The sequence below is a fragment of the Macrotis lagotis genome, chromosome 6 (assembly GCF_037893015.1).
Source record: "Macrotis lagotis isolate mMagLag1 chromosome 6, bilby.v1.9.chrom.fasta, whole genome shotgun sequence".
NCBI classification, from domain to species: domain Eukaryota; kingdom Metazoa; phylum Chordata; class Mammalia; order Peramelemorphia; family Peramelidae; genus Macrotis; species Macrotis lagotis.
Genome location: NC_133663.1, coordinates 180,798,821 through 180,825,359, shown reverse-complemented (window position 1 = coordinate 180,825,359; position 26,539 = coordinate 180,798,821). Strand labels below are relative to the sequence as shown.

Genomic DNA, 26,539 nt, shown 5'->3' with positions numbered 1-26,539 from the left:
TTTACTCTGGGCTTGAGATAGGTTTATTTTTTTAGCTATGAGGAAACTGGATGACAAAGAATGATCATATTATTAGATCTTGATCTCAGTCCCCACAATCTCTGTTAAAATTTTATAATTACTCTGATTAATAAATATCACTGAAATGAAATCATAAATGGAATGCCTTCGCTTGGTTCATCTGAAAATGGAATGAAGCTTGAAGGAGACAATGTACTTAGGAGGCAAACTCATGAACCAAAAAGATCAACATTCTAGTCTCTGGTATTATAAATGGTTCAAGATCAGAAGTGGATATGATTTTATCAGTGGAAAAAGCATTAAAAAGATGCATTGCCATCTGACTTTTTGATAAAACCTTTATCTTCCCCTACCAAAATATAAGCTATTTGAGTACAAGACCCTATTTTTCTTGCTTTTCAATTTATAGCTCCAGCATTTAGCATGGTCCTTTGTACATATAGGTGTTTAAAAAATACTTATGTACTCATTCATTCAGGAAAAAAAGATACATCACTGTAGACAGAGCATATCATGGGCAGTCAAGATATTTCTTTAAATTAACACAGAAAGGCCAACACTAAGAGACCTATCTAGACAAGCATTCCAATTTCTGTTTTATAGGGAGAGAAAATTAGCTAGCTAATTTTCATCAGATCATAAGAGTAGGATAGAAAATGCAACCTCATCTCTGAATTCCTATCTTTCTGCTCCAAGACTTACATTTCCATGCTTGTATTACTCCTGCAGGTTGTTATCTAGGCAGCTACTCTTCAACCTATCTTTTGGAAATAATTGAAATCAGTATAGGTATCTTAAGAAGTTTGCTTAGAGGTTATATAATAGGTTAGGGCCATAGATGGGATTAGACTTTATTGCTCTCAAACATCTAAGCCATTGTTTGCCAGATGAGACAATGAGGGCTCCCGATCAATAGACTGTATTATTTATGGCTGCAATAAGCTCAAGGACAGAAAATCTGTATTTGGCCTCCTCAGTCCAGTCATCATCCCCTCAACTGCCAGAGAACTTCCTATATAAAATTCTGGTCTTACAATGTCACCCCACCTAAATCATCAAACTTTAGAGACTGTCTAATACTTCCAGAATTAAATGTAAAATCCTGTTTGACTTTTAAAGCACTTCAGACTCTGTTCTTGTTTCTACTGCCTTATCATGTAGTCTTCTCCCTCTTTGGTCCACTCACTTTGGAATCTTTGTTTTCTTTGCACAGGATACTTCATCTTTGCCTTCTGTGACTATCCCTCATACTCTCCCTCCTTCAAGACTCAAGTCAGACTCTAGCTTCTCTAAGAGGTCTTTCTGCTTTCCTCCTAGATGACTTCCAAATTACATTTGCATGTACACATTTTATTATGTACATATATTATTTCCATATTGCTCCTCCCCACTGCCTTAAATTTTGAGCCTACATAGCCTCCACGCTCAGCACAGTTTGTGATATGTAGTAAGCATTGAATACATGATTATTTACTGACGAGATTCAGAAAAGAGCAAATTGGGAGAGAAATTATAGTTCCAAGTCTCTCTCCTCTTTCCAGTATCTGGTTCAATGAAAGGAACCCTGGAAAGGTTAGTCTAAAAACTTTGGGTTTGAGAGTCCAGCCCTCTTGGTATTACTATCTATAGAATTTGGGGAGACTTTAGTACTATACGTATGATTTGTTTCAAAGAATTGTTGTGAAAATCAAATGTAATTATGTATATCAAAGTGCCTTATAATCCTAAAATGTTACACTAAACTATTATTCCTGTCTTCCCAAAACTACTGTATTTTCTTTGTAGCAACATTTAAACCACATAAAATAGTACACAATATAGAAGGCTTGTCTCCTATTTCCATTTACCCATGCTTTTTCCTATTGTTTTATTTTTTAAATCCCAAACTTCCTGTCCACAACAGCAATTTTTTGTTTATTTTATTAATTTCCTCTTGTTCTATTCTAGAGTTCATTTCTTTCTTTTAAGGTTTGCTTTTAGAAAAAATATCTGTTTCTAAATGTAAACTACCAATTGTGCCAGGTTTTTTTTTTTTAACTCTTTGTTGTATGATAGCCCTTTTCCCAGTTAATTCTACCTGAAGATCACTAGATCTCAGATGCTTATTCTTAACATTTTACTGGAGACATTGGCATAAATGCCACCCAAGAAGCCCTCCCAGAATATATTCCCCCAGAGGGTGTTAGATATGCTTATTTTTCAATTAACAAAACAGTTGAAAGGGTGGGGTTTTATGGATTTTTTTTTTCTTGGGGAGTACTGAGGAGGAATTGTTTTGGACTTTAAATGAAGTGGGACAGATATATGGGGGCCACCAAATCTCTTCCAAATTATGGAGTTGTAGTACCCAGAATGAAAAGGTTAAAAAAAAAAAAAGGTCTTGGGACTTGAATTTTTTCATTGTTTGGTCTCATAAAAGGGAGAGAATCTTGTTGATTTAGGGGAGGATATGGCATCATTGGTCTGGAAGACCATCTGGAAACTTTCAAGTTCAGAATCCAGCTTACAATTCCCAATTTCCTGCTGTATACACCATCCCTGCTGATGGTTCATGGCAACCTAGAAAACTCTTTAGGCCTGTCTTCCTATGCACCTTCTCCACAGCTGAGATTATTAGGTGGTCTGCTTGACAGGTTAAAACATTGATCTTATAGATGCCTTTGTTCTCTGGAATGCCCTTTCTCTCAGAATCAGGCAGAGCTGAGTCTCTTGATCTTCAAGTTTTCCACCTGGCCTACTTAAATGAGTAAAAATGATTAAAATGATGCTGCTAGAGTTGGTTGATCAGTCAAGAAAAATTTGCTAAGCCCTTACTATGTATAAGACATTATTCTTTGAATGCTTGGGGCACCAAAAACAAAAAAGAGGGAAAAAGGCTCTGCTCTCAAGAAGTCACATTTTAATTGGGGGGGGGACTTTTAGGGTCTGAAAAGTACTTTCATTGATTGGATTAGAGACTTTGAGTTTAAAGGAACTTCAAAGGGTATCAAGTCTATTTTAAAGATGAAAAAGCTAAGGTCCCCCAAAAGGTAAGTGACTTGCCAAGGTCACCCAGGTACTGAGTGTTAAGAGCTGGTCCTCTGACTTCACATGCAGTGTTGTTCCCAATACACCATCCTGTCTCTAATAAATTGTTCCTCACATCCTAGTCAAGTAGTACCATCAAATGCAGACATTATTACTATGGTATTCCTAGTTATGCACACAACTATATACAGCAAGTTATACACAGTGTCAGAAAAAGATAATCTTTGAGGGAGGAAATGAAGTGAAGTTGGGGATGGGAGTGGGGGTTGGAACTGCAAAGGCCTTTTGTAAAAAAAAAGAGTCTAAATCTGCTCTCAGACAATTACTAGTTGTGTGACTGAGCAAGTCACAACCCTATTTGTCTCAATTTCCTCATCTATAAAATGAGCTAGGGAAGGCAATGCCAAAAGGTTCTAGTATCTTTGTCAAAAAGACCTCAAATAGGGTCAGGAAGAGTTGAACACAACTGAAAAATGATTGAACAACAAAGGATATATAGATCTGCAGTTCTTTTATTTACCCTTCCTTCCTCTCTTCCTTTTCTTCCTTCCTTCCCTCCCTCCCTCCCTTCCTTCCTTCCTTCCTTCCATCCATCTTTTCTTTCCTTCCTTTTCTCTCATTTTTCCAAATTGGCCACCCTACTCTTTAAGCAACCTGGCCCTTCCACTTCTGGAGCTCACCATATTTGTCCTAGAACAATGTAGATAGACTTCAGTCTTTCTTCAAATCAGAACTCCTGATTTGAAATGAACCTTCAGTCTCAACTTCCTCTAGCAGCAGAGACTGTAAGTGTATGTAGCTTTGACTGGTAGGCTTCCTGTACATTTATATAGTTCTGTATGTTATCCATGTACTCAATGACCTTCTAAGGTCATTAAGATTCAGAAAAGGGAATCAGATCAAATAGAAGTGAGAGACTGTAGTTGCATGTTTTCTCAAGCCAAATAGGTAATTCCCTTTCGTTTTCTATTTCTGCTCCCTTTTGGCATCAGATCCTGCTGCTTCTTCCTTCCCCCCCCTCTCCTTTTTTAACTCTGAGTAATTGGGCATTAGGATGAAAACACTGAATTGCACTCTGGGCATTGGTTGGGGCTTTTACTACATTTCAAATTTGCTATGATTAAGAGCAGTAAGTCATAAACAAAAGGAAAACTTTGGGCATTCTGTTGTAATTTTGACTTTTAATTAGCCATCTGACCCAGAATAGAACAAAATTGCTGTTAAAGTAGCTTGAAGTTAGCCAAACATTTACTCTCCCACATCTGGGCTTGTCCATTTCCATCTGCTGCAGCTGCAAGCTACTCTGTTCAAAGTAGAATGACTACTCTTCCTATAAGATACTAGAGAATGTCAATCCCTGAGAAGTATGAGAAACACATATGTATTTTTAGGCATGGAGAGAAAATTAAGCAAGGAGAGGTATAGAATCCTTCAACACATGATACCTCACAAAGTTTTAAGCTTTACTGAATGCTTTAACAGATTGTATTTCAGATTTAGAGTCAAAGGTACCCAAAAGTTAAGAGACCTCCCAAGGCCACCCATCTACTAAGTGGTCTAGTTGGTCCTCTGACTCAAGAGGCAATGTTCTCATTACATCATTTTGTCTCTGATAACCTGCTCCTCACATCTCTGTCAAGTAGCTAATATCAAGTACAGAGATTATTACTTCATTTGTAGATGATAAGAATGAAATCTTTCCTTGCTTTAAAATGAGCATGCTCATAAAACATATACAACAGGATACAATGCCCATTGTAAGTAGCTGCAACCAGAGCCTATTTTAGGGAAAGAAAGGTAAGATGCTTACTTGGATATAGTATGCAGGGTACATATGGAATGCTTTTTTAATATCATTTTATATAACTGCATCTATTTTTAGTGCCATAAGATTTTCATTTAAGTATTTTTGTGGTAAATCACAGATTGAGTTATAGCAAAGTTTCAAAGTCTTTTAAGACAGTATGGTACAATTCTCAAATAGTGGACCTAGTGGCAGTGGTATTTTTAAACTTTTTCTAGGGCAAACAGATGCTTTGGCTTAGCTTTGAATGTGACATATACAAAATATATATCTAATTACATGCTGATATATCTTTAACAATCACAAAATACTTTCCAAATATCATCTGATATAAAAAATGCTAATGTATCCATTTCGGAGATCAGGAAACAGACACAATAGTGAACTAAATTGGGAGATGAACTTGAATTCTTGGAATCTGTACCAACAGCTAACAACTAGATAGTGAGAGAACCACAGAAGTGTGAACTGTCATACTTTAAGGTAAGAGTAACAGAGAAATGATGGGAAAGAAGCACCATGCTGTGTTAAACAGATTAAACTTTCAATCAGAAGGTCTAGATTTGAATTCCAATTCCATTGCTTAGCATAGTCCACATGTAAGGCAAGCCACTTGGCCTTTCTGAATTCCAATTCTCCTCTCTATAAAATGTGTACAGTAATATTTTGTAGTATTTATGTCATGAGATTGTTTTTAGGAAACTTATTTAACTGTAAAACTATATATTATTAGTCATTTTTTCAGGGCACAAATAGAATGAGCTTACTATATCTAGTAGATGGTTATAAAAAGAGGCTGATATAATAGTTTACAATAGCAGTTTAGAATTTCCAAAGCACTTTTCTAATTTATTAACTTTACTTACACATCTGGTCCTTACAACCCTATGAATAAAAGCTTCCTTCTCTCTAGTAACCAAGAAAGACATTATTTCTTAGATTATAGCTGGTAAAGAAAATGTGATTAAATGTCTTACTCAATATTTTGGGTCAACATGGCCCAATCTTCTGTTTCTTAGGACTGTATTTTTTCCCTAGATCCTCACTGTTTTTCTTTGATGGTCTACACTGTTTCAAACCAGTATTACATTCTCAGTCAGAGTAAATAATCCTTACCAGAGATAAATGGTTGAGTAGTTAAAGTATTTCATTTAAAAAGTCAGGATCTCACTTTACACATGTACTAGTTGTTTGACCCTGGGCAATAATAGTCACAAGGATGACAGAAGCATCTCCCTCATAGATTTGGTGTGAGATTTGGTGTTTTCTTGGTTGAGATTTGGGAGGGGTTTGCCATTTCCTTCTCCAGAACTTACTTATAGGATCATATAATTAGAGCTAAAATGAACTTATAGGTCATTGAATCTAATGCCTTTGCTTTATAGAAAAGAAAGATGGTTCCAACAGAGTTAAAAGGACTTGCCCAGGATCACAGAATTAGTCAATGCCAAGGAAGAGATGAATTTAGAGCTTCCTGACTCCAAGTCTAGCACTCTATTCCCCTAGTAATCTCACTATTGGGTTGTTGGCAGAATCAAATGAGAAAATGTATGTAAAGTATAAAGTTCTACATGAAATAGGCATTGTTACAGTCACTGTTCCTTTCCTCCCATGGAACTAGCTTATTACTAACTATAATGCAAATAGGGCTATGGACCCTAGTCTCATGATGAGGCTTCTAGTAAGGCCTGAAAAATGACTGAACAACAATTAGTGCTATTCTCATTTTTCAGATGAAGCTAGTTTAAGAAATTTACTAGATTGTTCATGGTCATGATTAAATGATATTAAATTTGGCTATTTTCCCCCTAGAGTCCTCAAACAGTCTCTTCCATTTTTCTTTTTAGGCAAAAACAAATAAATAAATAAAATCTGAAAAAGACCTTCCTAATTCCTTTCTTTTGTTTTTTCCATTCAGCTCTTTTGAAATTGTACATTGAAAGGGAGCGGCTAGGTGGCGCAGTGGATAAAGCACCGGCCCTGGAGTCAGGAGTACCTGGGTTCAAATACAGTCTCAGACACTTAATGATTACCAAGCTGTGTGGCCTTGGGCAAGCCACTTAACCCCAAAAGAAATCGTACATTGAAGCTACTTTGGGAGTCATAAATCTTTGGCACAATTTCTTTGTGTAATGTAAGCATAAAGAGCACCATCAATGGATGTTTGCCAAAAATCCAAATTCCTTTCTACAGATAGACCCTGTTTAGACCAAAAATGAATCCCAAGACATGGTTTTATGTATTTTGGTCTATAATACCCAAAGTAATAATTATGTATAATATGGTAATTGGTTCCAACACACTAGAAATATGAGTTGTGAATTCAGCCACTTCACAGGTTTCATTATTGACACTAATCAGTTGCTCTCAGATTCAAGTATAGTAGAAAGAGGGGAATGAACTTTAACATCAAAATTTTAGTCAATATTGAAAAGCCCATAACTATTTTTTAGCCAAATTCTTTCTAATGTCTTTTCTGTCTTTTTGTTTTGATACCAAAACTTATATGAAATAGAGCTGAAGTAAAAATATTGAGAAATTAGCCCAAACTAGTGGTTTGCAGTAGCATGAGATGTTATATTTACTACAAGAGGCTAAAGAGACATTCTCTTTTGTAAGAAATGGATTCAAAAATTCCTTCAAGTATGCAGGTTTTCTCCTTAAATATATTAATTTCTCACTTAAACCTCTCCCCATAAATCTAACTATTATGACTCAACTTCTGCATAGTTGATTCTGACCTTCTTAAAAAAGCAAAGATGGAGTAGGGAAGAGTACAAAAATAAGTCCAAATCATAAGCTTAAATCAGGAGAATCTTTATAATTAATGGGAAAGAAGGGCAGCTAGGTGGTGCAATGGCCCTGGAGTCAGGAGGACCTGAGTTCAAATCCTACCTCAGACACTTAATAATTACCTAGCTGTGTTGCCTTGGGCAAACCACTTAACCCCATTCCCTTGCAAAAACCTAAAAAAAAAATTAATTGCCTAGCTGTGGGACCTTGGACAAGTCACTTAACCCCCCACTGCCTTAAATAAATACAAATTTAAAAATAATAATTAATGGGAAAGAGAGAAAAGAGATATCTTAACATGAAAGACATTTTGGATGGCAGGAGCATTGTGATTAAGAGAAAGGAATAAATTGAGGGAAAAAAGGGAGACTTGTTTCAAATACCTCCAGAACTGTAAGATCAAAAAGATGTTGGACATTCTGAGCGACTTCAGAAGTTAAAGTGACCAATGAGTGAAAATTACTGAGAGACAATTCCTTTCAATTTAAGGAATAAGTACTATCCAATTTAAAAAATTAGTACTATTTGAAATGAGAATGAACTGGTTTTCTTACAAATCACTGTATACACATGTATTCAGAAGGAGCAAAAAATATTTTCTCTAGCAGTATTTTGACTCATCACATGTGAACCAGATTCTGAAAAAAAATACAAAGAAAATAGATGGTGGGGAGGAGAAGGACAAAAGATCTTAATAATAATTTAGGTTTGCTTAAATGATGTACACTCAGTCTACTGAATTTCATTTGATATGCCCAGACAAGTAAAAAAAAACTCCCTTAGACAGTCACCTTAATTATTTCTAAACTAAGGCTGAGTTCAATATCAAAAGATGAAAATTGTTTTTATCACTAAGCCATAGGATCAAAGTTTTGAAGATGGAAAGTATCTTTCTTACAGGAAACTGAGGCCCCAAGAAATTGGGTGACTGTTTTTAAGGTAAGAAATAGAACTGAGGACCAGCTTTCAAAGAATAAGAGTAAAAACTGGGAGGGAGCATTCATATTTTCTTTGATTTTCTTTTTTATTTTAGAGAATTCAGTTCCTCTCTAATCTTTCCTTAAAATCAGGTACAAAAGCAAACTAAAGAGGAAGCAGCCACTATCCTGCATCCTGTAAGTATTTAGGTGAATGCACTCTTTTCTTCACTTCAATTATTTGTTGCTCCCAGCCACGTGGCTCACACCCAGATCTCCTTGCTAGTGTTTGGGACATGCCTGCTCCAAAAAGAAATGATGGCCTTTGGCTACGTTTTTAATTCCTTGTTATTTATTGTGTAACAGCCAAAGCCGGGTTCTTTCCTAGGTAGTTGCAGGGTAACACCAGCAGGGAAGAATTGAGAGGTTGAAATGTAGACTTAGAAACAAACTTTCCTAGGCCAGCGCTGGGAGACTTAGTTACATAGCACATGCACCCCTCCTACCCTGAGCAGCCTTTTGTCAAAGATACCTGAGGTTCATAACTCTATGGCGCCACAATTAAAACGCAGAGAAAGAGGACCTGAGTACTTACAGCGTGTGCCCTCCCATTTAGCACTATGATCAGCGCGAAAAGCAGTGGATACCTACATGAGAGAAGGTGGGAGAAAAACAGTTTTTGAAAATCGGTTTTCAAAATGAACATAGCCAAAAGGAGAAGAAAGAGCAGGGGGAAAGGATCTTACCGCCAAAGGGCAAGGCCGGCAGTTGTGTACATTCTGCAGCCCGTTTTTCCAACAGGTACTGCCCTTGGGAGCCCCGGAACGCCGATCCCTGGGCCAGCAGAGCAGCCCCGGGCTCTCAGCAACGGCGAGCCCTTTTAGCCTGGAAGTAGAAACCAAGAAATAAAAATATACATTCAAGAAGCTGACATCACGGTTTCTTTTCTCTCTTCCCCACCCGGCCCTTGAGCAAAAATAGAAGTAATGCTGGCAGGTCAGAATGTGGGAGCCTCTCCATCCCCTCCTGCAAGGGGCTTTCCTGGAACTGGTCCTTGGAGTTCCCTCCTTAGGTGAAAACTGCGACAGTGTAGAGGGAGAAGTCCTGTCCTCTTAAGCAGTAGTGGCTCATGTCGAGCCAAAGAAATCTCCCTTTCGTCTCCCTTACACCCTCCTTCCCAGCCCAAATGCGGAGAGAGCAGCACCAGTCTGTTTCCTCAAGCCTCTCTAGTTCTTCCATCCCCAGAGTTCAACAACCCCAGATCCCCTCTGCCGGGCCACTCTCACCTTTCCAGGTCAGGACTTTGGGGCTGTGGAGTGCAAGCATTTCCCTTTCCAGAACCTAGTCTCCAAGTGGAAGTAGCAGGCAAAAGCCGGAGATACACAAACACAGGGAGTGCACTCTCTTCTCCCCACCCCCCTCCTCCGCCTCCCCTCTCTTGGTTCCCTGAGGTCCCTCCCCTACCCGCGAAGCCCTGGCTTCAGAAGCGGGGAGAGGCAGAGCACCCAGCTCTGTGACTTCTGCCCGGAGACTGGGGCAGGAGCGCTGGGGTGGCTAGGGAAGCTGAAAACTTGCAAAGGATAGACACTGGCTTCCTTACTTACCAGCCTCTCTCTCTTTCTCTCTCTCCGTCTCTCTCCCTTCCTCTCTCCCCCTCTCTCATACACGCACAAAAGTCGGGTCCTCCCATTTGAAACGCCGCCCGCGCACTCAAAGGGGAGGGAACAGGGCCAACAAATTAGGGGAGCTACGCGATCAGCTCTAAGTCTCTGACTCCAGAGGAACTGGCGCAGAGCAGAAGCGCCTGAGAAGATGTCGAGTGAGCACGCACCGGCTTCCCGAGAGTGACCGCGCCAGCCTCAGGCCCAGGAACCCCGCGGCAGACCCGGCTAGGGTCCAGTGCCTCACCCGCGGGGGGTGGGGGCCGAGTCCTAGCTGACCAGTCCGCTACCGGTTCCAGCCCGGGAGGTGGAGGAGGATGAGTCCACGGCCGCTTGTTTGGCTGCTGCTGCTGCTGCTGGCTGCCCTCCTGCTCAACGAGGAGCGGAGCAAAGCAGCTGCAAAGGTGAGTCCTCTACAGGAATCCCCTCATCTGGCCTCGCAAGCCCTGTTCTTGCTCACCCCGGCCCCTGCCGCCCAGTCCCTTTGTCCTCTTTCCTCTCTTGGTTGATTTTGGGCCGGGAGCCCCCGGATCGCCCAACCGGGAACTTCATTTGGGCCAACATGCCACCCTGCAAGGTGGATTTCTTTGGGCCGTTGTCTGGGCTCCAATTTGCTCGATAGGCTGCGAGTGCATCCATTACAGACCGTTCTTTGTTTTAGTTAGGCAGGAGATAGTTTAGAGAACTCATCTGTTCACGGTGGGAGCCAAGGGGAAGGAAGCAACTAGTAGCTTCGCCCTTTCTCTGGTGGGTTAAAGTGAGGCTAGGAAGCCAAATGAATTTTACGGGGACGTCATTTTTGCGCAGAAAGTATCGAAGAATTAGTCACCTGTATGGAGTCCCTGGATCCTTCACAAGCTGTAACCTGGTGTACTCACACACCACACACACTCAGCCAGCCCCCCACACACATGTGCATGTGAGTCGCCTTGGGCGTGTGTTTCCCTCGTTATCCAGGAGACTCTGGTGGTTGATGCTGGAACCAGTTCTGGGCCATTTGCCTGGAAACAGCTGTATCTTTGCTTTCCCACGGCTTTTCTATTGCTGAAGCACGCTCAAGTACAGAAAAGTAAAACGTATAGTTGTTCATTTAAAATCGTAAAATACCCAACAGTAATCTCAACTTTTAAACCCCCCACTCCCATTGGAGAACCAACTTTATTTTTATTCTTGAAACCAAAGTGAAACCATATCTCATTGTTCTATGTGCAAATTGTTTTCCTAGTTTTCATTTCCTCTGGCTATGTGCTTGGCTAGAAGGAATTTGGGAGATTTTTTTTTTTGTAAAGTGTGCAAAAATCAAAGCTTCCTCTACTGGCTAGGCCCCTGATATGGAGATGGTTCCCCTCTTCCCGGTTTTTTTCAAAGAAAATAAATGCTTTAGCCATTTGCAAGTATTCTAAGTCAAATAAAGAGTCCTTTAGAATGTGCAGTGACAAACACATTTAAAATTCTTCTCATATAATTTAGAAATACTTTTACTAGCTGTCAGATCTCCCTCCCCTCCCTCTTCTCCAGTATCTTTTCCCCTCATACCATTTATCTACGTTTTTTGGGTGGTGGGTGCTGTTACCTTTTTAAGCTAAAGTCATTTTCTAGCTGTACCATTTAACTGTTTATAGTCATTGGCTGTTATCAAATATCACTTCCCAAAGTAAATTACTAACATATATGCATTCTGGCTTATAGATGCATATTGGCTTCTGAAGGAAGCCAATAATGATCATGCCAAGTCACTAATTTTCTGAACAGTTAGATTGTTCTTCCCAATCTAGTTTCTAGTCTAATATCAGGTTCAGTTAGGTACCCACATGATTTTTTAGTGATGGAGCTCAAATGCTTGTTTTTTAAGGAGGCAGAAAGAGACACTTTTTCCTTTGGATAATGCTCATCTATTGGTATCAGTTCTGACTCAAGAATGCTATATCAAGGATTGCCTACATTCTAAAGATTACCTTAGTATTAAAGCAAATCAAAGAAGGCTCTCTAATTGAAAATGTACTTCTAATAATTTATTTTTATTTTGATATTCTGATTGCTCGCCTGAGTAAACCTGAGTTAATTTTAATTGACATATTTTAGATGATCAGGATCTTTTGAAATTTATGTGATATTTAAAGGCATGGCTTTGTATTCTTTGTGGCCAGCCCAGTCCTTGGCATATAGTGGGAGGTAATATGTGCCTGATCACTGAATGCAGATTCTATTTATGGGCTCTCTTGTTGATATTTATTATTAATATAACAATATTATCATTATTATGATTACTAAGAATCCACATTTGACTATTGTTCATTAGAGACCAAACTGTCAGGTGTCAAGATACAATGGGGTATGGGGACTGCTAGAGAATACAAACTTTAAATCTATGACAGAAAATTTGAGATCTGCCTTAGTCATAGCTAATCATTTACATTCTTTCCAGTCTCAGTTTTATTGCTTTTCAAAATGAAGATCATAAATCCTACTTCATAGTATTGTATCAAATTAAATATATTATTCTAATCAGAAGTTCATAGGATCATGGATTTTGCAAATGACATAGACTTGTTTGCAGGGAAAATGCCTACATTAATATTTTTCATTTCTACTTTAAGCTAACTTTTCTTTCTGAAGCTATCTTAGAAATGGAAGACCTGCAGTACTAGATGGTAGAAAGAAGCTCAGCATGTGTGCTCTGAAAACTTCATGCCTTATCACTACCAATAATCTCAAATTTTAACAGTATAATTTATGTTGATCTGAATGATTTGTTCTAGTTCTTCCATGAGTTCTGTTACTAAGAACAGGCATTCTCTGATACTGTTGCTACTGATACTCTCTGGGCAAAGGGTGTGGCTATATAACTTTTTTCTCAGATTGAATTTATCTGTCCAGTAATAGTAGAGATCTCTATTCCTGAAATCTGAAGGTATGTACCAATTGCTACAGGATATGTTTTTGTATTGTGCTGAGAAGGTAGGACCCTGATTCTTTTTTTGTTGTTGCAGATTAATCTCCACTGAGCAAGAATGAATTTTGTTCAGTAGTCCAAAAATGGCCTCATTGAAAAATGAAGAATTTGCACTTCAAAAATCGTATTTTTTTCATATCTGCTACTGGGCCAGGATCACTAGAAACTTCTATAATAATAAATATGGCATACTGACTTGAGTGTTGGATGTTGGATTTAGAGTCAAGAAAACCTGGGTTCAGAATTCTGCTTCTGCTCCTTTCTTGTAGTTATGGGCAAGTCACATACCTTCTCCAAGTCTGTTTCCTCCTTTGTAAGATAAGGGGATTGGATCAGGTGGCTTTTAAAAGTTCCTTTCATAACACCTACTTCAATGGGAAGTGCTATATATCTATAGGATACCAAGCACCTGGGAGTACTTATTTATAAGTAAAGACCTTAAACATTCATACTTTTATTGCCTCTGTAGGCATGTGGGCATATTTTAGAGAATGTTGGGAAAATTTACTTCATGGATGGCTAGCTCCATGTAGAAAATGACCTAGAAAATTTAACCCCCCTTGGTCAAGGACATGAAGGAAATTCACACAATTGGAAATTATTCATTAACAAAACTGCCAGCAAACTTCTCATAGTTAGTAATGTTAGTAATAACAAGTTCAGATATTAATGAAGGACTAGTGATGAGCAGGAGTTCAAATTGTGCTCATAAGTGATACTCTTTAAATAATAATCACTTGAAGAAATAGCTCCTCTTTATGCTTGCAGGATGGACATGATGATGGAGTTTATATAATTTCTTAGTGGTAACCTCAAATCATGTCATTAAGGAAATTTAATATGAGTGATAAAATAAAAAATAAACATCAAAATATACTAAAAATGTTAGCATCCATTTTTTCTGGAAATATCACAATAAGACAGATGAAATGTCATTTAGCCATTATAGAAAAGCTTACCAGTTTCTCAATAGTCTATTAGGAGTTGATGCAATTTTTCTTCAATGTTAATAAGATCATAGATTTTGTGTGGAAGAGACAATAAAGAGATTATGTAGTCTTTAATCTATGGATGAGGAAAGTCAGACCCCCAGACATGTTAAATGAGACCAGGGTTACACAGATGACCAAGACTGGATTTGAACTCAGATTCATTGACTGTACATTAGCACAATATTTGGAATACTGTGGACACTTATATAGATCCTTATCTCCTTCCTTACCTTTCCTCTCACTTGTGCCATGTATACCCAACAAGTTACCCCATCCTTTTTCTTTATGAAACCTCAAGGAGTTACCTTTTAAAGCAAGAAGTCTTTCATTTTTCCTTATGTAAACCATTATTTAGGTGAGTATAGCATGAATATAGAACTGCTAAACTCTTGGGTTGATAGAGTTGGGTTGATAGCTTTTTTCTACTCACAGATTTTCCAGAAATGCCTGAGTACTTCTTTAAATGAAGCATACCTTCATTAAAATGCATGTTTCCTAACAAAGGACTGAGGATTTTAAGTTGATGTGATGATAGGAAAGGTCATAGCAACAATAGAAACTTTTAAAAGTTATTGACATAGTAACATTATTCTTCCTGATATTATGGGATTAAAATGGTCATTTCCAGGATAGCACAATAGAACTAATTCTATGATGATCTGTGATAATTTAAAGGGATGTAGAATAAGGAATATTTCCATAATAAATGTGACTTTTAAAGTTACAGACCATTTTTCCTCTGACACTGAATTACTTAGTTTTCCTTCTACCTACCAGAATGCTCATTCCACTTAAATGTAGAAATTCTCCCAAGATTTAGTTCTTGAATCTTCTATGTAGCCTCTTTATTGGAAATCTATTCTTATAGTTTTAACTATCAATTCAATTTGATTTAATTGAATAAGAATTTATTGTGTCTACCATATGAAAGACATGATGCTAGGCACTGCTGTACCTAGCCCCTTGGGATCCAAAGACTCTTAGGTCTCTCTTCCTAATGATTTCTACTCAGTATTGTGGTCTGTACATCCAAATGATTACAGATCATAAATCACCAACTCACATCAAACATATCCGAAACTGAGGTTATCCCCTAAAGCAGTTCCCCTGTGCAACTTGACTCATTTTTGTCAGTTGTCCCAGTCTTCCTTTAGATACTCAAGCTGTAGACCTTGGAGTAATCTTTGATTTTTTTTCCTGATCTATATCATAACCACATTGTTGCAAGTATAGTCTTTATTTCTTTTAAATGTCTTATTCTTATTTCTCTTTCCCTTTTTTCTCCACCTCCCATACTTCCTAGGCTCATGGATAGAGTATTATAATAGAAGCCTCATGGGCTCCCTTGATCTTCTCCACTTCTGCATACTATTAAGATTTTGTAAAATACTCTTCCCTCCCTTTTTCTAAAAAAAGGTGAACGGAATGAATGGGTACCTATTGATGGGTACAAATCAATTTTCATGATTATTGTTATCAAGAAACCTGATGAAAGTTTCCTTAATAGAATTCCTCAGGAATTTTTATTATCTGATGATTTTAGTGTGGCCAATTCTTTGTGATTTCCTTTTTGAGGTTTTCTTGGTAAAGATAGTAGAGTAGTTTGTCATTTCCTGTTCTAGCTCATTTTATATATGAGAATTGAGGCAAACAGGGATAAGTGACTTGACCAGGATGATAACGCTAGTAAGTAGATGTATGAGTCTAGATTTGCTCTCAGGAAGACATCTTCCTGACAGTGCCTAGTGCTCTATCCACTGTGCCTTCATAATTAAGACTCTCTAATGGAAACAAAGGAATAAGTTTGCCTTTTTCCTAACTATATAAGCTTAAGAATCTATCCTCACACCCAAGACTATACTATAGTGACTAATAACTGACTTATAACCTATCTATTATGTCTGATTTATTAAAAATCCTCCATATTGAACATTTTGATTTCAAAGGCTCAATCAGGTCCCAACAACAATGTCCATCTTATTTATTCAATCAGTTTTTTTGATTGCTCCCATTAAGTGAGACAGCTCTACTCCCTGGTCCTCATACATGTTGTGCTGCTTCCTTTCTCCCTGGCTATTTCCCTTGCCTTGGTTATTTTCCTTTCTCCCCTCCTTCTTAATGCATCTAATTCTATTCATCAATTAGTTCCTAGCTAGAACACTAGCCCTGCTAAGCCTTTGTCAGCTACTTGAGCCTACATTCATTTTTCTTTCTCAGAATCCAGTATTGTACTCAGAGACAGTGACAACATTTTGTGTTGGCCATTGTTCCCTGTTTCATTTTTGTTATTACTATCTTTTAGGTACATTGTAAACTTCTTGAAGGCAGAGAATAATCTTATGTTTCTTTTATATTTTGTTACATGCCAAGTGTTCAGTAATTACTTATTGAATTGGTTTTACCCAGACCCCTACATGAAGCTTGTCTGAAAGCTACTTGGCTACCATTGATTCAAGTTGCTTCATGAGGCTTTGAAGACAGGTTTTTATGACTCAGTTAATTTTGCCACATCATATTGTGTAACTTTGTTTGGGGAGAAGTTTCTAGTAGTAATCATTTTAAGTAAGGTAATTTCCTCTCCAGAATTCAGTATTTAGAATAGGTATTTTACCATAGACTAAACATGACTTGGGAATATATACAACTCAGAAATCTTTATATAAATAGTTTATTCCTTGGTGTGGGAATATGATGGTGAAATTTTGTTAGGTTTAATTTTGAGAATGCATAAAATAATAGTGCTATGTGAAATATGTTTATTAAATATTGTGAGATCAGTGGTAAGGTAAGAGATATCTGCTGTTTTCAAATGAGAAATTTGAATACAATTTGAAATATTCTGTCTTTTTCATCTTTTTGGGGGGTGGTGGTAGTTGGAGGTGGATAAGGGAAAAGTTGCAACTTTGGAATAATTTTGTTTGATTCCTAATGCAGTGTTTGTATGCAGCCTGGGAAATTTTCCTTTCAGTCCTGTGATCACAGAAATCCTTGCTCTGAACTGAGAAAAATGAAAATTGATTTCAGCTGCTCTTTTTCCAGAGTCCCTGATGCATTAACATTTGGAAGGGATATCTGTATACCCCTCTATTCCTAAGCTCTGTTGAATTACATGAACATGGGCCAGTTCAGAAGTAGATTTTTGGACACAATTTTTCTGTGGTTGCACATTTCATGAAAATAAACTTAATTATATTACCAGAGGTTTGCTGTAGAAAATAAGCTTATTCATTTGTTGTTTAAGTGCACAAATCAGTATTTGCCAATTGTAATTTGAAGCATTCCAAAGCTGTTTCCACATATAATTTCAGGCAGCTCATTTTTTTAATGTACTCATAGAAAAGAAAAATGTTATCACTTTATAGGATGCAGGCATTTAACCCTGTATATAGCTGCTTGAGAAATATATACTTGTTTTCTGGCCCACACAACACTGATTACAGGAAACTGATTATATGAATATTGGTTTCAATATTATCAACCAGTCTCTTAAATAGCACTTATTAGACCTATGATGAGTCAGGAGGCAGCTAGGCGACTCAGTGACTTCAAATACTTATTAAATGTGTGACCCTGAGCAGGTCACTTAACCTCTGTTTGCCGTAATCCACTAGAGAAGGAAATGGCAATGCAGTCCAATATCTGTGAAAATCCCATGGACAGTGCTGGTGTGCAATGACTAATTGGGTCACGAAGAGTCAGATATGAATGAATAAACAACTATGTGCTAGGGACCCTGTTAAGTGCTGAGGAAACAAAGGTAAAAGACAGTCCTTGCCTTCAAGGAGCTTACAGTCTAATAGAGGAGATAATAAGAAAACATCTAAATATCAACAAGATATATCTATATCTATATCTATGTATACATATGAGAGAAATATATTGATTTGTCATTTATTTCCTCATTTATATCAGGTAATTCAAAGGGGGAGATTTATCATGAGATGATTTGCTCTCCGTGATCTTGCAGTAAGAACAGATGATGCCAAGCTTGTGAAATCAGAGACAATACTATTTCCATGTTGCACAAGAACATCTGTTTTGCAAAGTTATTTTTTACACATGTATCATATTGATGTCTAAAGAAGACTCTGAATCATATTTGACCTCCAGGATAAAATATAAAATTCTCAGCACAGCATTTTTACAGCCCTTATTTCATCCTTTGTTTTTTTCAGATTTCTTACTCTCCATTCTCCTCCATCCATTTTTTCCCATTCAGCAACACTGGTCTAGTTGTTATTCTTTATGCATTGCACCCCATATCTTTCTATTAATATCCTTCTACTAAGCCTTGAAAGTTGCTCATCCTCACTTCCATCTCTTAGCTTCTTTCCTTTTTTCAAAGCTAAGCTCAAATCCCACCTTCTACCTTGGTCTCCTTCATAACTCCATGGCTTCCCTCTAAGATTATTTTAGATCTATTTTGTATATAACTTGTATGTATGTATGTAGTTATTTTACATATTGTCTCCCCGATTAAGAAGCAAACTCCTTGATCTCCTCATGCAGATCATATTTTGGTCATTTTTATCTCCAACCTTTTTCACAGGATCTAACATATAAACACTTTTTGATTAACAGACTTTTAGGAGAATTGTTTAAAGTAGCAAAAATCGTCCTAGTCCTGTGAAAAACACTGGTACAACAATACCTTTGTTAAAGAAAAAAAAAGGATGAATTATATTAGATTGCCTGACAATTAGGCTAGACTGGCTAACCCTAAGCCAGGAAACTTCCACTTCATTGTACAGATGAGGAAACAGAGAGGGCTGAGGACATCAAGAAAGGGAGACAGCAGCACAAATGCTGTTTTTATGTAGAGTACAACTAGAATTGTAGTCAACAACAACTGGTTGACCCAGTAAATGCAAAGCAGTTACTATTTAATTCCAGATCTGCTTCTTGTATAAACATAACATTGCTATGTTTATGGAGTACCTACCATTGTGCCAGACACTATGCTAAGTGTTTTATACCAATTATTCCACAATAACCCTGGTTAACATAGTATAAGGCTATTAATATAGTATATTATAGTAGAAGGTTCTAGTCCTTATTTTATTATGAGAAATCTGAAGCAAACAGGTTAAGTGACTTGACTGGGGCCACACAATTTGTGTCTGATGTTGAATTTGAACTCAGTTCTTCCTTATTCCAAGCCCAGTACTCTATTGCTTTATCACCTGTACCTGTCAAATATAGGCATTTAATAGATTCCAATGTATTGGAATAAGTGTAAAACCCAGGTCTGGAAACATTAAGTGCCTTGCCTAGGACTGTACAGTTAGTAAATAGCAGAGCTAAGATTGGAGTTTAGATCCTCTGAATTGAAGTGCTTCTCTTGCTGTACCTCCCCACATCCTATGAACCTATGAGACCTGGTGTTATTTTTTATTTTTATTTTTGCAAGGAAATGGAGTTAAGTGGCTTGCCCAAGGCCATACGCCTAGGTAATTATTAAATGTGTGAGGCTGCATTTGAACTCAGGTACTCCTGACTCCAGGGCCGGTGCTCTAATCCCCTGGGCCACCTAGCTGTCCCAATATCAGGTGTTATTGATAATTTTTTGCTTAATATTGAGGGAGAGGATGGAGATGCATCTGAGCAAGGGGCATAGATTTTTCAAGACATGATTTGAGGAAAAATTTGGAAGATAATATCTTTAGTTCTCATTATAACAAAGGGCCTTAGTTTTCTCGTTTCTGAATATAAGGGAGGTCACTGAATATGGTGTCTTGGACATCTTGGATCTGTGAGATTTCATTTAGGCTTATGTTTCAGCTTATGAGAGAACTTTTTTAATTTAAATGGGGTGATTTCATTAAAAGTGGTTAGTTCTGGGAGAATTCACTGAACAAGACAATACTATACAATGAAACTGGAATGACAAGTGATAACAGAAAAGATAATGCCATTTATCTTTGATAACTTTAAAAAAAATCACCCAATTATTTACTTTAGAATCACAATTTTTGGGGTTTTGATTTAGTTTTTTTGTTTGCTAAGATAATAATAACCTCTAGGGATCATGTTTCCTGAGGACTAATGACCAGCTGGAGATTGTTTAAAGTGATTTCTTCCTTTTGGTCAGCAATCCTCAGGAAATATCTTGTACTTATTGTTTAAGAGAAAAACTGCAAAAACAGGGAAATGGACTCATGATATTTTACATAAAAGAATTGCCACAGGATAATTAATACTAGATCCAGGACAGATTCCATTTTGGATAACTTTTTCTAGCAATGTGATATTATAATGTCAATAATTGTAACTGAAATATATATATATATATATATATATATATATATATATGAACATGCATACTTATATATAAACATACAAATGTATATATAAAATCTTGTTAGGATTCAGTTGGCATGTATGTGTACATGTACATATATACATACCTATATATTTTGGGGGGAATGTATGTCTAAAGTATATGAATGATGGTCTAAGAAAGTGATGGAAGCAGGAAATAAGAAGATATAAGGTTCTTATAGGTAGCCTGTACTATTCCTAATATAATTACATTTGAGAGATTCATTTGATAATTTGACTGATTAATAAGGAATTTGAGATAATTAAACAGAGGGCTAAGCTTGGTCATGGATAGTATAGCTTTGATTTGAATACTATAAATTAGATCACAGGGAAATATTTGCATAACTTAGGGTAACATTCTAAAGTTTTTAAATAATTTAGCAGAGGTTAACCAGTAGTCCATTTCCAAATGATCCTTATCTGTTCATTAAAGTAAGTCAGGTGGGATTTCTTCTTGATGAAACTTTGAAAGTGGGGTGTCTCTACAGTAGACATTTCTTCTTCCCTTAAGGAGACTGTAGCCTAATATATAGATAGATATATTATCTTTTGGGGGGATGAATTGCAACTTTTTAATTTTTTTAAAGATTAAGACTATGATAAAAAAAAACTCACCTGTTCCTCCCACTCACATCCAGCAAGGATGAAATGTTTAATAGAGAAAGTTTGGGTCTGTTGAGAAAGTTAATCTTCACTAATTTTCTGGCAGGTACAGTTATTCTTAAACTTTTCCTTCTGGTAAGAATTTTCACATGGTAAAAGATAATTCATCTAAAATAATAGTAAAATGGATATTTGGATACTCATGAAAGCCAGCATTTTGTATGACTGAATCTCTGCCCAGATGGTTTTGCACTTAGTCCAAAAATTTGTATATAGAAGCTTAGGAATTAAAAGCATCATATTCATTATGCACATGATTTTTAAAGATTCGATTATTGGAAATGATGTTGTTAGCTCAAGTATGTGAAAATGATACTTATGACTTTTTAAAGACATCTCCTTGCCTCTCTTACATGCACCCTATTTCTAATAAGGAGGAAAAATCATGATTGGTTTATAAATAGTATGATTACCACAGTGCTTAAAAGTTTAAATTAATTTGGTAAATATTTATTGAGTTTCTATGTGCATAGCACTGCATTAAATTATATGAAAATCATGTAGAACTTGATTAGTCTTGATTTCAGTGACTTTGGAATGTTTCATTATGGAAAATGAAAAGAGTCTCATTTATGATAGAAAGAAACTTGAAAAAGAAAATAAATGTTAAATGTTTTATACTGCTTTATTTTAACAATGGTGATGTCCTGTTCTCTGGAAGAGAGACATGAGAATCTCAGGTATTTTACCATTAATTTGGAAAGACTTATGGCAGACTTATAAAGATTTCTTTCTATCATTGTAATAAAATCTTTTCAACAAAACTTTATTAAAGTTGAAGGAGATATAAAAAATTAAGATGATCTCTGCCTTCACTGAGCTTGAAATCTAATTTTAAAGATAAAATTTCAGCTTAATAAGATGCTATCAAAATATAAATCATTTGGGAGTCTTTCTTTTCTTTAAATTTAGAACACTCACCTCTCTTGTAGTCTGAAAGATGCAGGGTTTGGGGATAATATTTTTAGCCATTTAAAAATTTATATACTTTCATCCTTATTGAATGAATTCTTTAATTCAGTAAAAAAAATTGAATCAATCATGTTAAAATACAATTCAGCAAATATTAATCACTTTGTAAGGCACTATGTAAAGTAGCTCTTATTTATACAAAAACTAAAAGTAACCTATCTCTGCCTTCAGGGAACTTAAATTCTTTTGGGGGATGCACCATGCACAAAGGTAATTTATTAACTGGCAATTTGAGGAAGAGGAGTACCAATGTGGTGATACGTTTTAAAAAGGAAGGTGGTAGCTGAAAATGGCATCTTTGACAGATGATGAATATTATAGTAGAAAATGTAGTACATTCCAGGCATAGGGAGCAGGTTGTGCACATGCAGGGCATTGGGAAATAGAATATAAGTTTCAGATAATGATATCATTATCTGGAATCATAATGGGATCTATTCAAAGGTTATCATTTTACAAAAATGGAAATCTAAAGAGGTTGAATTGAAGCATTTTTTCCAGATAGCAATTGCAGAGTTGATATCTGAATCCAGGTCATCAGAGTAAATCTATCATTTTTCCCATCATGCCATATTATTCTCCTAACAGTTAATGATATGGGAGATACCTAGGTGTTGTGATGGATTGGGCACTGGTCTTAGACTCAGATAAATGTGAGTTCATTTAGCCCTATTGCCCCACACCCCCCCCCCCCAAACCAAAAACAAACTAGTATAGTTTTGGGTATATAAAGTGAACAAATATAAAGGGCAGGAAAAGACTGAAATGATAGACTGAATATAGATTGTAGAAAACCTTAAATGTTAGGCAGAGGAATTAGTAATAATTTTAAAGTGGTAAATGGTAAAATGATGCTTTTAAGAAGATTGTTTTGTTAACTCCTTGAAAATTGAGTTCAGAGGGGAGAGGCTGGGAGACCAATTAAAAGAGTATTATAATTTTCTTATTGAAATTTGAAGATCTGAACTAGGGTAGTACTTAAGTAAAAGGAGATTAAAGGGATATTTCATATGGGATATCAGGGTATTAGAAAATTATTATATCCTTCAGAAGGAAGGCAAAATTATAGTTTTTTAATTTTAAGAATTATAATTTAGAAATAAAGATTTCACCTACAAGTGTTTAATTATTATTTCAATTATAAATATATTTATGTATCTAGTTACCCATAAATGGATGACATTGAGATCATTAAATGTGTGTGTATGCACACACACACGCACACACACAGACACACACACACAACACAATGAATCACAAGTTAGATCTAATATGGGATAGTCTATGCCTTCAATACCTTAAGATCTCAGATTTCAAAATTCTCCATGATAGAAAATGACTGTATTTTTCAACTACATGAACTTTTAATGGGTAAACTCACCTTATAGTTCACCTAAGGTTGAAAGTCTGGAGAGAGATACTGGAGAAAATAGGATAAAATTCATAAGCATTCATGAAATGTGAAAAAACTGGATGAAATTGATGAAATGGATATTTTGATCTACAGAAATTCTTAATAGATGTGGAAGTATTTGTTGGCCAGTCCCTATTTGTCATTTTTAATGGAATTATGGAAAATATTTTACACAATTTATATTATTAAAATGTATGATTGGAAAAGAAGGTGGGCTAGTCATGGAGCAAGAACTAAAGAAAAACCAACAGATAGACTGTGTGCAATCGATTAACTAGCATTTATTAAGTAGCACCTATGTGCCTGGGCACTTTGGGAGGCACTAGGAAATGAAATAGTCTTTGCTGTGAAAAAGCTCACATTCTATCTGGAGAGAGCTCTATTGCCATATCAAGGCATATAGAGTTAGATCTTCATTATTTTCTTGAATGTACCCTCTATGAAGAAATCATGGGAGGGCATTTCTATTTCCAATTAGATCTGGGTTTATATCTCCCTGGCCCAATATTGCATATGATTTTTATTGCATTGTGATCTGAGAAAGATGCACTCCACTCACTATTTCTTCCTTTCTGCAATTTATTATTAGGTTTTTTTATGCCCTAGTACATGATCAATTTTTGTATAAGTGCTATGTACTACAGAGAAAGAAGGTATGTTCCTTTCTATTCCACATTTAGTGTCCTCCATATGTCTATCATATCTAGGTTTTCTAACAACATTTTTATCTCCTTAACTTCTTTCTTGGTTATTTTATGATTCGGTTTATCTAACTCTGAGAGTGGGAGGTTAAGGTCTCCCACAAGTAGAGTTTTGCTGTCTATGTCTTCCTGTAGTTCTTTCAGCTTCTCCTCTAAGAATTTGGATGCAATCCCATTGGGTGCATACATATTCAGTGTTGAAATCACTTTATTATCTATGGTACCTTTTAGGAGGTTATGGTTTCCTTCCTTATGTCTTTTAACACTATCTATTTTTGCAGCTGCTTTGTCTAAGATAAGGATTGCTACCCCTGCTTTTTTCACTTCAGCTGAAGCAAAATATATTTTACTCCAACTTTTTACTTTTACTCTATATGTATCTCTCTGCTTCAAATGAGTTTCTTGTAAGCAGCATATTGTAGGACTCTGGTTCGTAATCCACTCTGCTATTTGCTTACATGAGTTCATCCCATTCACATTCAAAGTTATACTTACTAACTCTTTATTGCCCTTCATACTTCTGTTTGTATTTCCCACCTTTTTCCCTTTATCCTATTTCCCAGTATTTTGTTTCTGAATACCACTCCCCTTCAGTGTGTTTGCCCTCTTATATCTACCCTCCTCCTTTCTTTCCCCTTTCCCTTTTCCCCTTTTTCCTTCCCTTCCTTTAGTTCCCTTTGTTCTCCCCCTCCCTGTCTCTGTCCCACCCTTCCCTTTCCCCTCTTTTAATACTTGAAAGGTAAGACTTTTTTAAGTTAACTGAGTGTGAGTGTAAGTTAACTTTAAGCCACATCTGATGAGAGGAAGATTCAGGTGTTTCTCATCTCTGACCTTCTTCCCCTCTATTACATTTTGTACCTCTTTAATATAATAAGATTTACCCCATTCAATTCCCTCCCTCCTCCCATCTCCTTCCTGTCCCCCTTTTTAAGGAGGAAGTGTTTTTAAATCATTCTGAGTCATAGAAAATTCTGAGTATCCATCACTTCTGGCTAAGTATATTCTCTTTAACAGAGTTACAATTCTTTGTATATCTTTCACCAAGCTTTTGATTTTGTTTTCATGATTTTTCTGCATCTCTCTCATTCCCCTCCCAATTTTTTCTCCACCTCCCTTAATTGATTTTCAAAGTCTTTATTGAGCTCATCCATAGTCTGAGTCCATTTTCTATTCATCTTGGAGGTTTTGGATATAGAAGCTTCAATTTTGTCATCATCTGAGTATGTGTTTTGATCTTCCATGGGACTAAAGTAATTCTCATGGTCAGATTCTTCTTTTTCTGTTGTTTACTCTTTTCCTCAGCCCAAGACTAATTTACAGCACTTCCAAGGCTTTGGGGTTGTGGAGCAGAGTTCTCTCACCACCCCTTCAAGCTGTTGTCAGTGATCTCTGGTGTGTGATGGGCTGTGTTGCACTGTGCTGCAGCTGTGGCTTTTTTTCTCAACCCCCAGTCCTGGTGAAACACACCTTTTCTGAAGAACTTAGTTATCTTGGCCTGGGAAAATGTATCACTCAGTCTTTCCTGTGGGTTCTGCCCTTCTAAATTTTGGCTAGAGCCCTCATTTGTTTGTTTTTTTGAAGGTTGGGGGATAGGAGTTCCTGGGGAAATGCTGCCTTTACACCACCATCTTGACTCCCAGAGTTACAATTCTTGAGAGAGTTTTTAGAGTTTTTCCTCCCAAGTAGGGATATAGCCAGTTTCCTCCCATTGGGTAGCAGTCTCATGGATAAGTCATGAGTGTCCATCATTTCTGGCTAAGTATATTTTCTCTGATAGAGTTAGAGTTCTTATGAGTTATGAGACTCTTTTCCCCATGCTGGGATATAGCCAATTTCATATTATTGGATAGCAGTTTGTTTTTTTCTTTACTCCCTCCCCTTTTTTTAACCTTTTCATGTGTCTCTTGAACCTCCTGGATGTCCAAATTTTCTATTTAGCTCTGTTTTTTTTTTCATCAGGAATTGTTGGAAGTCTTGCATTTCATTAAATGTCCATCTTTTTTCCCCTGAAACAGAAGGCTCAGCTTTGCTGGATAGTGGATTCTTGGCCACATTCCAAGATGCCTTGCTCTTCAGAATATCTCATTCCAGGCCCTTTTATCCCTTAATGTTGATACAGCCAGGTCCTGTGTAATCCTTACTGTGGCTCCTTGGCATCTAAATTGTTTCTTTCTGACTGCTTGCAGGATTTTCTCTTTTATCTGATAGTTCTGGAATTTGGCCACAAACATTCCTTGGTGTTTTTATTTAGGATCTCTTTCCAGAGGGGAGTACTGTATTCTTTCAATAACTATTTT

General features: G+C 36.7%; 2 protein-coding genes across 4 annotated transcripts in view; one reads left to right on the top strand and one right to left on the bottom strand.

Annotated features, from left to right (window-relative positions):
• The window catches only part of COL4A2 (collagen type IV alpha 2 chain), a 273,441-nt gene extending 263,090 nt beyond the window's left edge, over positions 1–10,351 (bottom strand). Inside the window, exons 1-3 of one of the 2 annotated variants that reach the window (XM_074192025.1) lie at positions 10,167–10,351; positions 9,309–9,447; positions 9,158–9,209 (exon numbers count right to left, since the gene is read on the bottom strand). In XM_074192025.1, the coding sequence (XP_074048126.1) occupies positions 9,158–9,209; positions 9,309–9,340 (84 nt within the window). In that variant the 5' untranslated portion in view covers positions 9,341–9,447; positions 10,167–10,351. Of the gene's footprint in view, positions 1–9,157; positions 9,210–9,308; positions 9,448–9,848; positions 9,957–10,166 lie in introns of those variants that run through there. The other variant, XM_074192024.1, reaches the window with a different exon arrangement.
• The window catches only part of COL4A1 (collagen type IV alpha 1 chain), a 248,010-nt gene that overhangs the window by 43,076 nt on the left and 178,395 nt on the right, over positions 1–26,539 (top strand). Inside the window, exon 1 of one of the 2 annotated variants that reach the window (XM_074192026.1) lies at positions 10,032–10,627. The exons of the other annotated variant lie outside the window; for it this stretch is intronic. Coding sequence (XP_074048127.1) covers positions 10,541–10,627 — 87 coding nt within the window. The 5' untranslated portion in view covers positions 10,032–10,540. Of the gene's footprint in view, positions 1–10,031; positions 10,628–26,539 lie in introns of those variants that run through there. 2 annotated transcript variants of the gene reach the window in all.